Genomic DNA, 12876 nt, shown 5'->3' on the forward strand with positions numbered 1-12876 from the left:
CCGAGGCAGAAAAGAGAAATTATTTTCGAGTGCACGGCAATGGGTCCCCTTTCTCGTTCATGTCCGTGCTTCATGCAAAACATGGACTTCTGTTTGGCCATACATGGCTACTAGCAAGGACAGCATTGCTTTGGTTGTTTTATAAACAGCGCGTGAGCCCTCGGTAAGTGCTATTCTGGTTTCACTCCAGTACTTTCATGTCAATTTTGGATTCGCATCTACTTGTGGGGAGCTACAAGGGCTCCTTGCGAGGCAATGGTCTTGCTGGCAAAGGGTCTTCGCGGCTGCTGTCCCACTGCTGGACAGCACGTTAGTCAGCAGTCCCAGATCTGCTTTTAGTTGCAAAGGAGAAGCGAAAGGCTAAGAACTGATAAAACGGGGGCAAGAATCCTTGTTTAACTGCTCCTAAGCTGCTCCAGGGCCTGGAAAAAAGTCAGGTCAAGATGTATGGTAAGCACTGTGCATGTGTGGTTTTATTGCTCAGTCAAACTATTAGGAGCAGGACATCGATATATGACTAATACCTTCCAGCTGCTGTAATACTGTGTAATCATGTAAAAGTTTTTAATTTAGGATTCTCTAGTTTTCCAGCAGTTAAAGAGTCATATGCTGAAGGCAATTAAAAATACACATCAGTAAAGAAGGACTCCTTTCCTACGTTAAGGACTGCAACAACCAAAAATATCTTCATCTTTTTTTATTGTTTATGTTGTTTGCTTCCTTGTGCTTCACTCAGCTTCAACAGCAGAGCTAAGCTAGCCGAGGCTATTGTTTTAGACTTACCATCACAAGCTGCATTTTTTGTCTGATTTTCCATGAAGATGATTCCAATTGCACTAGATGTCTTTAAAACTAATTTCAGCAAAAGAAAAATAACAGCTATACGCCTAAATCCCCACCTCGGCGCGTTTGCTCCTGTTGCCGCCTCACCTTGGCCGCAGTCGTGTCCCGTCCAGCCCGGCAGGCAGAGGCACTGCCCCGTGGTCCGGTCGCAGGGCGCTCCCCCGCAGGAGCAGGACCGCCGGCAGCCCGCCCCGAACTTCCCCTCCGGACACTCTGCGTCGAAAACAGCAGTGTGAAACCAGCAGTGTGAGATGCCTTTTCCAAGAGCGTATTACCAATCCGACCCCACACCCCAAAGGAGCCTCCGGCTCCGTGAGGAAAAGCCCGTCTGTGAGAGGTTCCCACGCTGCAGAGGAAGACGGTGCCCGTGGGCCTGGATGCGACCGCTCCGTTATCCACCTGCAGCGGGGGCCTCCAGCATCTCACACCCTCATTTGTCCGTTTGAGTATCGCTTTTCTGCTGCCGGTTGTGCTTTCAACAAGCATTCCCTCCCAGAGGAGCCCAACATGCCCAACAGCAGAGGCCAAACCGGTCTCCAGACTGTGAACGCGACTCTGCAAAATAACCCCTGTGCCGCGGGCAGCGGCCGCAGCCGGCCGTGCTGCAGCGGGGCTGCAGGCGCTGACAGCGTGGCAAACGGGCCAGGAAAGATGCGCGTTCACTCTGCCTCCAAGACGCTCGTGCTCGTCCCGCGGGCAGTGACCCGAGCCATCCTGCTCCCTCTGCGGTGGGGTGCAGAACACCGGGGGCACAGCTTGGCTTTTATAAGATGCTGTGAGGGCTTTTTACTGCCCTGGCTGAATGCCTCCGGAATCTGGAAGCCAGGCTTTTAAGACGCAGCAAGGTTTGCAGCAGGTACATTGATGTAAAGCAATAGAGAAGGAGCATCCCCATCCACAGGAGGAGTAAGCGCTTTTCCGTCCCTCTGCTCTGAATGCCAGGGCGGTACTGCTGATACCAGAAAGCTCGCTTTGCTCTTTGTACCCCGTGACACAATTTAGCAGCCGGCTAATTACGTGCAGACTAAGGGCCTCAGACCCAAAGATCCTTAAATCCTGTTTGAGCCTCCCAAAAAAGCTCCATGCTCGCAGTCCCTTTTGTTCACCGAAGCCGATGGTTCGTAAGGCTTAGGCAGATGCAAAGGCACCAGCGTTCACAAATCACGGAGGAAAAGCACACCAGTGCGTAGATTTCAAGTGACACAGTGGAGTTTTTGTTATTCCTCCTCTTTGCTAATTGATGGCAGATGTTTGTCTTCACCCTTTAATAATTTCCAGATCCCAACGACAGCCAAGAGCCTACTATTTCTATACAAATATTTGTGTTATTTCCTGTGACTCCCCCCTACAGGCTTGAGCTCCTTTCTTATTCTTTTTAAAAATATCCCGACCGAAAGCGCCCAGCCCGCCGAGGCGCCGCGTGGCTCTGGAGGCAGCAGCGTCCCGCCGCGTGGGGGGGTCCGGGCTGCCGGCACCCCTGCGAGGGGGCACAAGCCCTGCAAAAGCGGCTCGCATCTCCCCTCCTAACGCTAGTTAGCTCTGTTAGCGCTCGCCTGCATTGGAACTTTTTGTGAGCATCTGCAGCTTTCGTTCTGCAGACCAGCTCTGTTCTCTCAGTTGGGGTGTTATGCAAGACAATCATGTGCTAGCAGCTTAATCAGGTTAATAGTTATAACTTCTGGGTTGAGCGTGGATGGAGTGCTTGGTTAAACGTTAGTGCAGAAACTCCTGGGATGCTTGAACCAAAATTCAGATGCTGACCACTGCAAGCCTCTTAATGCAGTCTGTCTTGATGCAGTCTGTCTTCTCTTAATGCAGTCTGTCTTGATGCAGTCCGTCTTCTCTTAATGCAGTCTGTCTTCAAGCGTGGATTCCAGAGTTCAGCTTTTTGCATTTTCTGTTGGATCCGACCAGTTGAAGTGTGATTCAGAAGGAGACAACCTCAGAAGAGGAGGAGGTTGGCTTTTCAATTGTTCATCAGCTCTGAGGCTGGCAGAAATTATTTTCCAAGAACTGTGTTGGTGTTTTGTAATCATCACCTCGTGCCAATGACTCACTGCCATTAGGTTCGCTCTAAACACCTTTGTTCGAAGGAAGCCAAGCTCTCTGACACCCCAGCTATCGCCCAGGATCTTGAAAAGCTGAGCCCTCAGAGCTGGAGCGTTGCGCTGCACACACAGAGCTGTGCAGTTTCGTTACCATCCTGTCAACTGGCCCTTTATATGAAGAGCAGAAAACTGCTCTGGGAGGTTCATACAGAGGCAGAAGTTTACATCCTAAAGCAAATGAAATATAAAGTTTTCCTTTCCACTTGCAGATCAAATGGAGTTTCAGTATGGAATAGAGAATGGAGTGGAAAATATGATACCCTGCTGCTGGGCACTGATTGCCAGGAAGTAAAAAGACATCAAAGGGGGGGGGAAGATAACCGGATATCGATCACCTTCATCTACAAAAGCAGAGATGCCCAAGTGGCGGGATGAAGTGAGACCTTGTTCTCCTTTTCTGAATAAGACTCATTATGCATGAGAATTCCTGCTTTAAAGGGATTGCAGCGTTTTACGAAGACCTGCAAATGGCAGCTCTTGTGTCCTCTAACCCCATTTCAACTTTTCACGCATTAGATCAGCTGCAGTGGGCTAGGGGGTCTGAGAGAGCACAGGAGGAATTCGGGAAGCCCTTTCTTGTTGTTTTGTGAAGAAAAAGGTTGTATGCGTGAGGAATCGTGAGTTTACGGGAGGCTTAGAGTTGCCTTGCAGGTCCCCTGCCTTACCTTGATCGCAGTTCTCCCCATGGTAGCCTCGGGGACACTCCTTCCAGCACTCTCCGGTGACATGGTCACAGGACACTTCTGGCGAGCAGCTACATTTCTTCTTGCAGCCATCCCCGTAATAGCCAGGGTCACAGTCTGTTAACAATCATAATTGAAAAGAAAGACCATCTGGCATTACTCCGTTGACCCTGGAAGAGCAAGCAGCCCCAGCTCGCAGCGATGGGCACTGACCAGCACCCTCCCGAGCCGACGGCAGCAGGGCTGGACGAGCTCCGCCGTCCATGTTTACGGGCACTCCCGCCCGGCTCTGCAAATTCTGCGTGCTAACTTAACGCGACTGAGTGCGACAGCAAGTTTTGTTCCTACTCTAAATAACAAGAGCTGAGACAGTCTTAGGAGGGTGGGAAGTGAGCTGAGCTTTTCTCCAAGAAAATGAGTTAGGGGGAAAGAGGCTGCGGGAGGAGAAAGGGGGATGCTCCGCGAATACTTCTTGGCAACTCACTCATCTCACAGCGCTTGCCGCGGTAGCCGGGTTTGCATCGGCAGGAGCCGTCCCTCTTGTCGCAGTCCTGCGTGTTCTGCTGCACGCAGCGGCACTCTTTGGAGCACCCGGGGCCAAACGCCCACTTTGGGCAAACTGGATGCAGAGGGAAAGAGCTGGTCAGTGACCCGCGAGGGCAAATGACGCAGGGCAAGGGACAGAAACTTTGCCACCCAGCGCTGGCCCTTCCCAGGGGTGGTACCTAGAAAGGCTGTAATCCAAGAATAACGTACATCTCATAAAAAAGATGAGGACAAGCATACCTAAATGGCAGTACCGTCCATATAAGCCAGGATCGCACAGACAGGCTCCGTAAATCCGATGGCAACGACCCCGGTTGGCACAGTTGCACTTTTTCCTGCATTGTTTCCCAAAAAATCCTTTAGGGCACCCTAGTAATAGAGAGAGATTTTCCCGGAAGATGAGCCAATTTCAGCCTGTCATTTTATTTCCAGCAGACCACAGGAAAAACATGCCAAAATCAAAGCTGTACAACATCAGAAAGGAACCTAGGCAAAGGATGCCGCGAGTGCTGAAAAGAAGGCTGGCTTGTTTTCTGACCAGGAATTTTCTGACCAGGAATGTGCTCGTGTCTCTACACAAATAAGAGCAATCAGATTCCCTGCATCAGCTCAAAACCGGGTTGCTCCCGCAGTCGGCTCTCCTGGCCACGCGCGGTGCATTTCACCTGCCGCCGCGCTCCAGCCACGCGCGGTGCTGCGAGGGCACCCATCTCGTGCCCCGCTTGGAATGGTAACGCTGGTTGTGCTAGAAATCCGCCCTGCGGGGCTCTGAGAAGTCAAGTTTTTCATAGGTGAGGAAGTACTCCATGAGGCTGTTCCTACTGATAAATAACAGTGATATTTGCACTATTAAGGGAATACAATTGCTGTTCTTTCCCTGTTGTGCTAAAGATCCTAATATTAGAAGCACATGGCAGACAGGCTGTGTCAGCAGAAAGCTCCGGCCAGCATCTGTCCCGGCAGCACATGCCTCCTCCGTAGGACAAGAACAGCAGACAGTTTAAGCAGAGGAAATGCCACCCTGGGACAACAGATCAGTTCTTCGTTGTTTATTTTAATCTTACCTTCCTGTTTTTTCTCTGTACCCCTCAATCACCTCCTTCCTACAGAAAGAAAAGGTCGGGGTATCTCGTGCATTCATTTACATTCTGCTTCGGTCTCCTCCTTCAGTAATAGCTCCCAGATGCTCCTAACCATTTGTCTGAAGTCATTTCGTCTGAATCTCTTATTGTCTCACTCTTTCTATGTTTTTAGATTATGTCCCCCAGATTTTAACTCTTTGGGAGAAAAAATACCTACCAACAGCAAGCGACACCGCCTTTTGCAGTACTTTGGGTAACTACTGTTGTCACAACTTTTCAATGCTTTGTATTTTCTTCAGCGGAAAACACCTCCATGGTTCTGTAAATTTACCACTGAACATCCATTTTTGACATTCTTTTCTGTGTCCACCACTGAATGTCCAGTGGAAGGGACATGTTCCATGGGATGGCTGCCCATGTCATTGCTGAGTAGCAAACAGCGGCTGCAAAGGTCTTCCAGTGCAAAGACAAGGCACGCTACCCGGAGCACTGTTTTGTGGGTGAAGAATCCCCTTTACCATCTTTTCCTTATTAAAATGACATTTTTCCACGCAAGGCTAGGTGACCCACCGAGTCAGACGGAGCCGGGCTGTGTTAGAGCCACTCACACTGGGATGGGTCAACAAAAGAGCTGAAAGCTGGTTTCAGTGACCGGCTACAAAGGGAGCAGCGTAAGGTATTCTGTGGAAAACGTTTTCAGGCTTCAGAGGAGCACAACTGGAACATGAAAGCGTGGCATCAGAGATGGCTGCAACAGCCGTTTAGCAAATTACGGCAAACGCTCTGCTAACACGTTAAGGGAAAGAGAAAGGAGCTACCTCCGCAGGCCGGGGAGCATCACTCGCAACTCGCTATTGCTATTTCTTTATAGGAAAATGTTTTAGGGAGAAAAGGAAACTGCAAGGGAAGCCCCAGTGTTCTGTGCTCGATTTCAGGGTCCTGCCTTTTCGCAGCGAGGCGAGACGTCCCGCACCCCGCCAGCTCCCGCGCCTTGCCGGGGGTTCGGTGAGCAGGAAGGGGATCGCTCTCGCTGCCGCGTGAAGCGGGCGATGGAGACCCGCGGGCTTACCGTCTTGGCAGAGCTCGCCGGCCACCCCGGGCGGGCAGCGGCAGGCGCCCGTGGCGGGGTCGCAGGTGCCGCCGTTCTGGCAGCGGCAGGCCAGGCTGCAGTTCCTCCCGAAGGTGCCGGCCGGGCAAGCTGGGGTGAGAGAGAGAGGCGAGGCTCAGCCGGCTGCCGCTGCCTCCGCGCATCCTGCGGCAGGGACGAGAAGAGCTTTCTCGCCCGCCGCCCTCCAGCATCACTCACTCTGGTTACAGAGGACGCCGGTCCAGCCTGCCGGGCAGTCGCAGCCGGTCTCCTCCGCGTTGCACGTGCCTCCGTTTTGGCAGTCCTCACAGGTCAAGCTGCAGTCGGGGCCGAACGTGTGCTCCAGGCAGACTGCAACGAGAGGCGCTGCGGGTGAACGGCCTTCCCCAAGGCTGCCTCAGCATCTCGGAGAGCTGGGGCAGAGAAACCCCCTGCGTGCGTGCCGCGGCAAAGCTAAACGCATCCGTGTTGTAACACGGATTCTGTGTGCACAGCAAAGGTACTCGACAAGTCTTGCGGATATGCACCAAACACAAATAAACCCAGCACGCGTGATTAATTCTGAAGACTTCCAAGCAAAGTATGCCATTTACCAGTGCTGCAAAATGCCCACCAAATTTTTCTGAAAGTGTGTGCTCTCCTCTTGCTTCCATCTCTTCCTCCTCTTCTTCATAGTCATCGTTAAAGAGCTGGGTAAAGTCATCTCGCAGGATTGCAACATGAGGGATTGGGCGGATAACGGGGTGCTGACCATCCAGAGCTTCCACAGGGTCCGCTATAGCTAGGGAAGCAGTCAGGAGATGACAATGTCAAAGTGGGAAAAGAGACAAGATCTCTTAAGAGGTGAACAGTAGGACAGAACCTCTGTAATAAGAGAGGGAAACCAGAACTAGCTGGTGCATCTGGTTTGGCATGGTTTGCACCGCTGATCTCTCTCTGTATTGACACCTCTACAGTTTTTGCAACTTGTTTGCCCGTTTGTTTTGGCTAGAATGGGCACGGGCCAGCTAAGTGACTTCAAAACCTATGGGAGAAGCTTTGATCTTAACCTTGACACACAGCTCTGGCTTCTCAGGTAACTGAGCTCGCGCTCACCCCATCACCTTTGCCCTGCTGTTTTTCTGACCGGAGCCACTCAGCTTCTTTGAGTTTTCAGGTAAGTTAATTCTTTTCTGGAAAATTAAACGAGATCGCCCATCTAACAACGTGAAGCAATGCATTTCAGCTTGGTTCTCCTTTTGGAAGAGTATCTATCAGGTACAGCTACAGGTTTCCTTCCCTTGCAGGGTAGGCAAGGGTTAAGAGCCAGGCAATCAAGCTAAGCCCAGGCACACTTGGGAGCCAGGGCAGGGGCTGCAGAGCCTATAAAAGCCACAGGGCCGGAGGGGCTGGGGTGTTTTGCCAGAGTGGGGAGGCACCCGGTGCTGCTCTTCTGGGTCCAGAGCTCAGAAAGCCTCTCCAGGGACCTGGGCAATGCTGCTGGCGGTCGTTAGATGAAGCGAGCGGGGGGTTGCCTGCCCGAAGTGAGTTGGGTGACGGTGTGTTTGGTGATGGGATAAAGATGCTACTGCTTAAAAAAATAATTCATTATTTCTTATAAGGAAAGACTGTAGAGGCTGGTGACTGTGGGAAGGGTTCTAGTTCTTTGGTTAACGTGGAGTCATCGCTGCAGGCTATTGTAAGTGTAGCTCTGCCAAAATCCCCTACGCTTCTTCGGAAAGTGCTGTGTAATGTGGCTGAAATAGGACTGGTCCTGTCAGGGGAGAGCTTTCCACTGGCAGCGTGAGTCATTTCCACTGCTCACAGTGGAATAAGAGCTGTGAAAAAGCTGGACGAGGTGGTGTGCAGGGCTAACAAGCTCCAGCCTGTGCTAGTCCGGCTGGGCAGGGCTGTGTGCGGGGCTAACAAGCTCCAGCCTGTGCTGGTCCGGCTGGGCAGGGCTGTGTGCGGGGCTAACAAGCTCCGGCCTGTGCTGGTCCGGCTGGGCAGGGCTGTGTGCAGGGGAGGCTACGGCAGGGAGCCCGGGGCAGGCAGCCGGCCGCTCACCCGCGCAGCGGCGCAGGCGTTGCACTTACAGATGCAGCTCCTTCGGTCTTCGTCCAGTTTGTATCTGATCTCGCAGCCACACTGGAAGGACCCTAGCTGGTTCTGGCACGTGTGTTCACATCCACCGTTATGTGACGAGCACTCGTCCACATCTAAAAAATATGGGATGCTCCGGTGTAATGGGAGCAGGCCCTCTGTACAGGACAGGGGCCCGGATGTATTTCTGTCCACAGATCCGCAAGTAGGCTGATGGCATCCTCTCTGGTAGTCACGTGAAGCCATCTGACTCCAAAAACTGAGTGAGACTACCCAAGTGATTCAGGGAGCCCTGGGTTTCAGAATACCGTGGGCTAGGTTTCAGCTCACGTCTGTCGCTAGCTGTGTAGAAAGAGGTGGGTAAACTTGGGGTTGAAATGCTACTGGAGAGCTGTGGTAGCGAGAACAACTCATTAGGAGGATAAAAGCCCTGCGTTCTTTAAGCGAAGAAGGTGACTCATCAGAGAGCTGACAGGAAAACTGCTACAGCCGGGAGAAACTGGGAGAAATGCCTGGCTGTTTGCAACCAGGTAGGACAGTTTCTTGTTGTCTTTACTAAAAGCTTGTGTTAGTCGCTGTCTTAGCTGTATTTTAGACAGACACTTTGATTTGCCTGTATCTCTCGGGTGAAAATGATGGGCGATGTTGGCCTCTGGGTGTGAACATAAAATGATTTCTGTGAATTAATGGAGTCAGACCTGGACCAACTCACTTGGAGATATCCTGGTCAGAATTCAGTGTGTTCAAAAGCCCCATTGCTACTCTTCAGTTGTGCCGGACTAGGGTTAGAATAGCTGACTTGCCTTAACAGTAAGCAAACTGAGGAGGCTGACAAAATACAGAAAACCAGAATTAGAGGAACCTATTCCCTCTGTGTCTCTTGCCGTGCTGCAAGGCTGAGGACTGCAGCATTGCTGCCTTACTTGCAGGAGTCCAGCTGGATGTTTCTGCTTACCATCGCACCCGCAGCCGTCTGTGCTGAGCCGGTATCCAGCAGAACAGGCACACTCGTAGCCTCCAGGATAATTGTAACAATCTTGCTGACAACAGTGAGAGCTGTTGTCACATTCATTGATATCTAAACAAAAAACAGAGGGCACTGGATGTTAATACACATCTAGCTTTGCAGTGGTGACGGTACTTGTTAAAAGTGCTCCGTGACTAGTTCTGGTAAGCTTTTACTGAGCTGACTGCCAAATGCTGAGCTAGTATTCTTGCTTTCCTCTGAAATAAGTGAGCTTTATGTTAACAGATCATCCTTGGCAATGTGCTCCCCAGCCAAGGGAGGAATCCTGAATCCAATCCTAGAGGCCTGTGGGAAGTTAACCGTGATTTTCAGTTTGAGATTGTTCCTAAAGGTTTTGTGTGCTTACAAATGGGGGTGATTCCACCTGTAACACTGACTCTTGCTTTTGGATTTACCCTGTTACAAATACTGATGTTGAGTACAGAGACGGGTGAGGACTGCATGATTCCTTCAAACTCTCTCAGAGTGAAGTCTCTGAAGGATGGACCTAGATAACCTGGAGAAAGCAGAGCTCCTCAGCTTTCCATTTCAAGCCCCTTGTACTTACGGGACTTCGTTTGTCCACTATAAAGTGGGAATTACCGCAGTGCCCACGTAGTAGTGGGGTTTGCGAAGCATCCCCCTACCACTGGAGGAGGCTGGACCAAGGAGGTATCTGGTAGGAAAACCAATAGCACTGCTGGGCTGCAGAAAGTGCACTGGGCTTTGTAGTATGCAAAGGAATAACGTTCTTTCAGAGTAGACTTCAGTTCAGGTCGTGGCTTTTTTGTTCCTGTGTTGCGATGTGGTACGGAGACAGCTCCTACAGCTTCCTCAGAGCCACAGAGGAAAGCAAAGGTCCCGGGGATTTTGGGCTCCTCTCCTCTGGTAGAGGAATCGCTCCCCTTTGCACAAGTAACTGTGGGTGCCCGTGGCAGCCCGCTAAGGAGTCTATCTGTTCCCAACACATGTCCTGGACAGACTTGGGCCTTGAAAACTGCAGGCAGAAGGTGGTACTGAACAAAGAAGGAACAAATGCAAGAATTTACTTCCTGAGTCATGTGAACCGCAACTCTACACTGCATGGAAATATGTGAGTACTGCTTTGCATCACTAAACACTGTTACTCTTTGCTAGCAAGCTCCTGTTTGCTGGTTTTGTAGAAAGAGAAGTCTTTAGGTATTTAGGTAGCCCTAATGCACTGTCTGAGGCACAGACCCTTCAACTAAGCTGCAGGAAGGGCACCAGGATACCCGACAGCTTTGGGCTGCCTGCAGGATGGAAACACCCACCCAGCCTTGCTGTGCACCTCTGAGCCACAGCCCCACGGTGAGCACGGCAGCGAACCACCGCCCCAAACGCGGGTGAGGAAATGTCTGACTGGTGAGCACTGCAGTGGGTTTCTGACTGGGTTATTTGCTGCAAGGGGCTCAGAGTGATGCAATATAAAGGGCATGCCTCAACTTCATGGCATTTACAGAGCTCGAGGGGCAGTTCACCCTTACGTCTCCATTAACGCATCCTTTATAGAACCGGATGGAGCTGAGCTACGCTTGGCTCGCAGCTAGTGACTCATCCACATCACTCATTTACTCAAATTACGCTGCCGCTTCCTTTGAGATAACAGGCAAGATGGTACGTTTTGAGCATCATCCCTTCTAGAGGTAGGCTTGTAGGCATCCCAGCTGTCTGTGAGCCTCTGTGTCTGCCAATGCTGCCTTAGATCAGCTTCAGCAGGGAAGAACTAACTAGTTCTGAACTCAACATTTGCTGTCCAAGTAGCCAAGGTTCGAGGATGTCTTCAAGTAGAGCAATCAATATCTCGCCTCCTTTTACTTATACATCTGATTCTAGCCTTGTGAACCTGTTTGTAGTGCATCTACATGTAGTAGCCAACATACGGAGATACTCATCGCTACTTGAGATGTGCTTGTAGAAACAAGATATGTACCTTTTCCCTCGCCTTACCAGTGCATGTCTTCCGGTCCTCTTCAAGCCGATAGCCGAAGTTACAGGTGCAGACTGGGCCAGAGCTGGTGTGGTGGCATGTATGGGAACAGCCACCATTGTTGGCTTCACAGCTGTTCACAATCTCCATTTCTATCCCTGGAAAAGGCACACTGGTTAGGATCCTGCAGTGTGCGCTGCACGTCCGTACATACCGGCTGGCCCGTGCCTTCCCTCGGTGCTGCGCCCGAGCAGGCGCCCACGCAGCAGCTTCCAGCTGAGCTCCTTGCACGTGCGCTTCTGTGTGCACAGACAGCCCTGCTGAGGAGAAGAGGGATCTGCAGTGGGGAAAGGATGAAAACAGTTTTGCCCAGAGGCCACTGCTGGGCTGGGAAGTGATGTATAAAAATAAACGAATGGATCCCAGGCAACGCCCCATGTAGCCTCTTAGGGACAGACTTGTGGAGCAGGCTCGGGACAATCTCTGAGATGAACCAGACTGCAGACAAAACTGCTCCCATTCCTGACACGCTGCAGTATGTGCTGCCAACCAAAAGTTGGCTCAGTCTTCCTGAGTACAGAGCTGTTCTGATGCCAGCAGCAGAATACAGCTAACTACGGAAACATCCGGATGCCTACAGCTAGAAATGTTAGTTACGGACATGTCAAAAATGGTACGTGCAAACATCAATAGCAGCCATATATCTTCTTAGCTTGGCAAAGTTTATGTAAACTTAAGTCTAGTTAATTAAGCTGTCTTAAACTAAAAGGAGTACCATGGAGCTTTGACTCCTGAACCTCAGGAAAACAATTTCTGCCTTCAAGAACATTTTTGAGTTTTTAGTGTGTTCAGACCCAAGGAGAATGAAAGAAGGGGAGCTTGATGCTTCCCAATGGAGCTGTGCACAGCTGTGCCATGGTGGAAGACTATCTTCCACATTTCACAACACGAATATAGTCCTGCCGTCTTTCCTTTTCTTATTAATGCAAGAACAACCAGGGTCTTGCATAAAAGAAACGTGCTAGAAGGGGCAGGGAGGAACACCTTTCATACAAGATTGCTACTTAATTCTATAGTTTGCACCAAAGCAGAGGTATTGTCCATGGTTATGGCACTGAGTTACAACAGCTGGAGGAGCCACGTCAGAACGTGAATGGGGCTTGTGCTTCCACTGTCCCTGCTGTCAAAAGTGACCCTCCAGGGCTGGCATCTCTTACCAGGAAAACCAAGACTTGAGCAGCAATAAAACTAAGCTTTTTGTCACCTGTGGGCCAGTTAGCTGAAGGCTAGTCTTCTCTGCTGCATAGTCACAGTGCTAGGTCATGAGGTAGCCAAGATTTATCAGCCGTAGACCTGGCTTCCTAATCCTTGCTCGCCTTGCTGGCTATCATGCATCTTTACCCCAACAGCTGAAGGTAAATGTGCAGTTGCACATGAAACTGAGCTATGGGATATTTTTTCACAGCATACGCAGTGTGAGATAAACCATTC

At 50.8% G+C, this 12876-nt stretch overlaps 1 protein-coding gene across 2 annotated transcripts in view; it reads right to left on the reverse strand.

Annotated features, from left to right (window-relative positions):
• The window catches only part of MEGF6 (multiple EGF like domains 6), a 51848-nt gene that overhangs the window by 14640 nt on the left and 24332 nt on the right, over positions 1-12876 (reverse strand). Inside the window, exons 6-15 of one of the 2 annotated variants that reach the window (XM_075520431.1) lie at positions 11406-11543; positions 9387-9509; positions 8425-8547; positions 6963-7130; positions 6569-6700; positions 6332-6460; positions 4421-4549; positions 4119-4253; positions 3617-3751; positions 931-1056 (exon numbers count right to left, since the gene is read on the reverse strand). In XM_075520431.1, coding sequence (XP_075376546.1) covers positions 931-1056; positions 3617-3751; positions 4119-4253; positions 4421-4549; positions 6332-6460; positions 6569-6700; positions 6963-7130; positions 8425-8547; positions 9387-9509; positions 11406-11543 — 1338 coding nt within the window. The remainder of the gene's footprint in view (positions 1-930; positions 1057-3616; positions 3752-4118; positions 4254-4420; positions 4550-6331; positions 6461-6568; positions 6701-6962; positions 7131-8424; positions 8548-9386; positions 9510-11405; positions 11544-12876) is intronic. The other variant, XM_075520432.1, reaches the window with a different exon arrangement.

This window comes from Mycteria americana, chromosome 18, assembly GCF_035582795.1.
Source record: "Mycteria americana isolate JAX WOST 10 ecotype Jacksonville Zoo and Gardens chromosome 18, USCA_MyAme_1.0, whole genome shotgun sequence".
Classification (NCBI taxonomy): Eukaryota; Metazoa; Chordata; class Aves; order Ciconiiformes; family Ciconiidae; genus Mycteria; species Mycteria americana.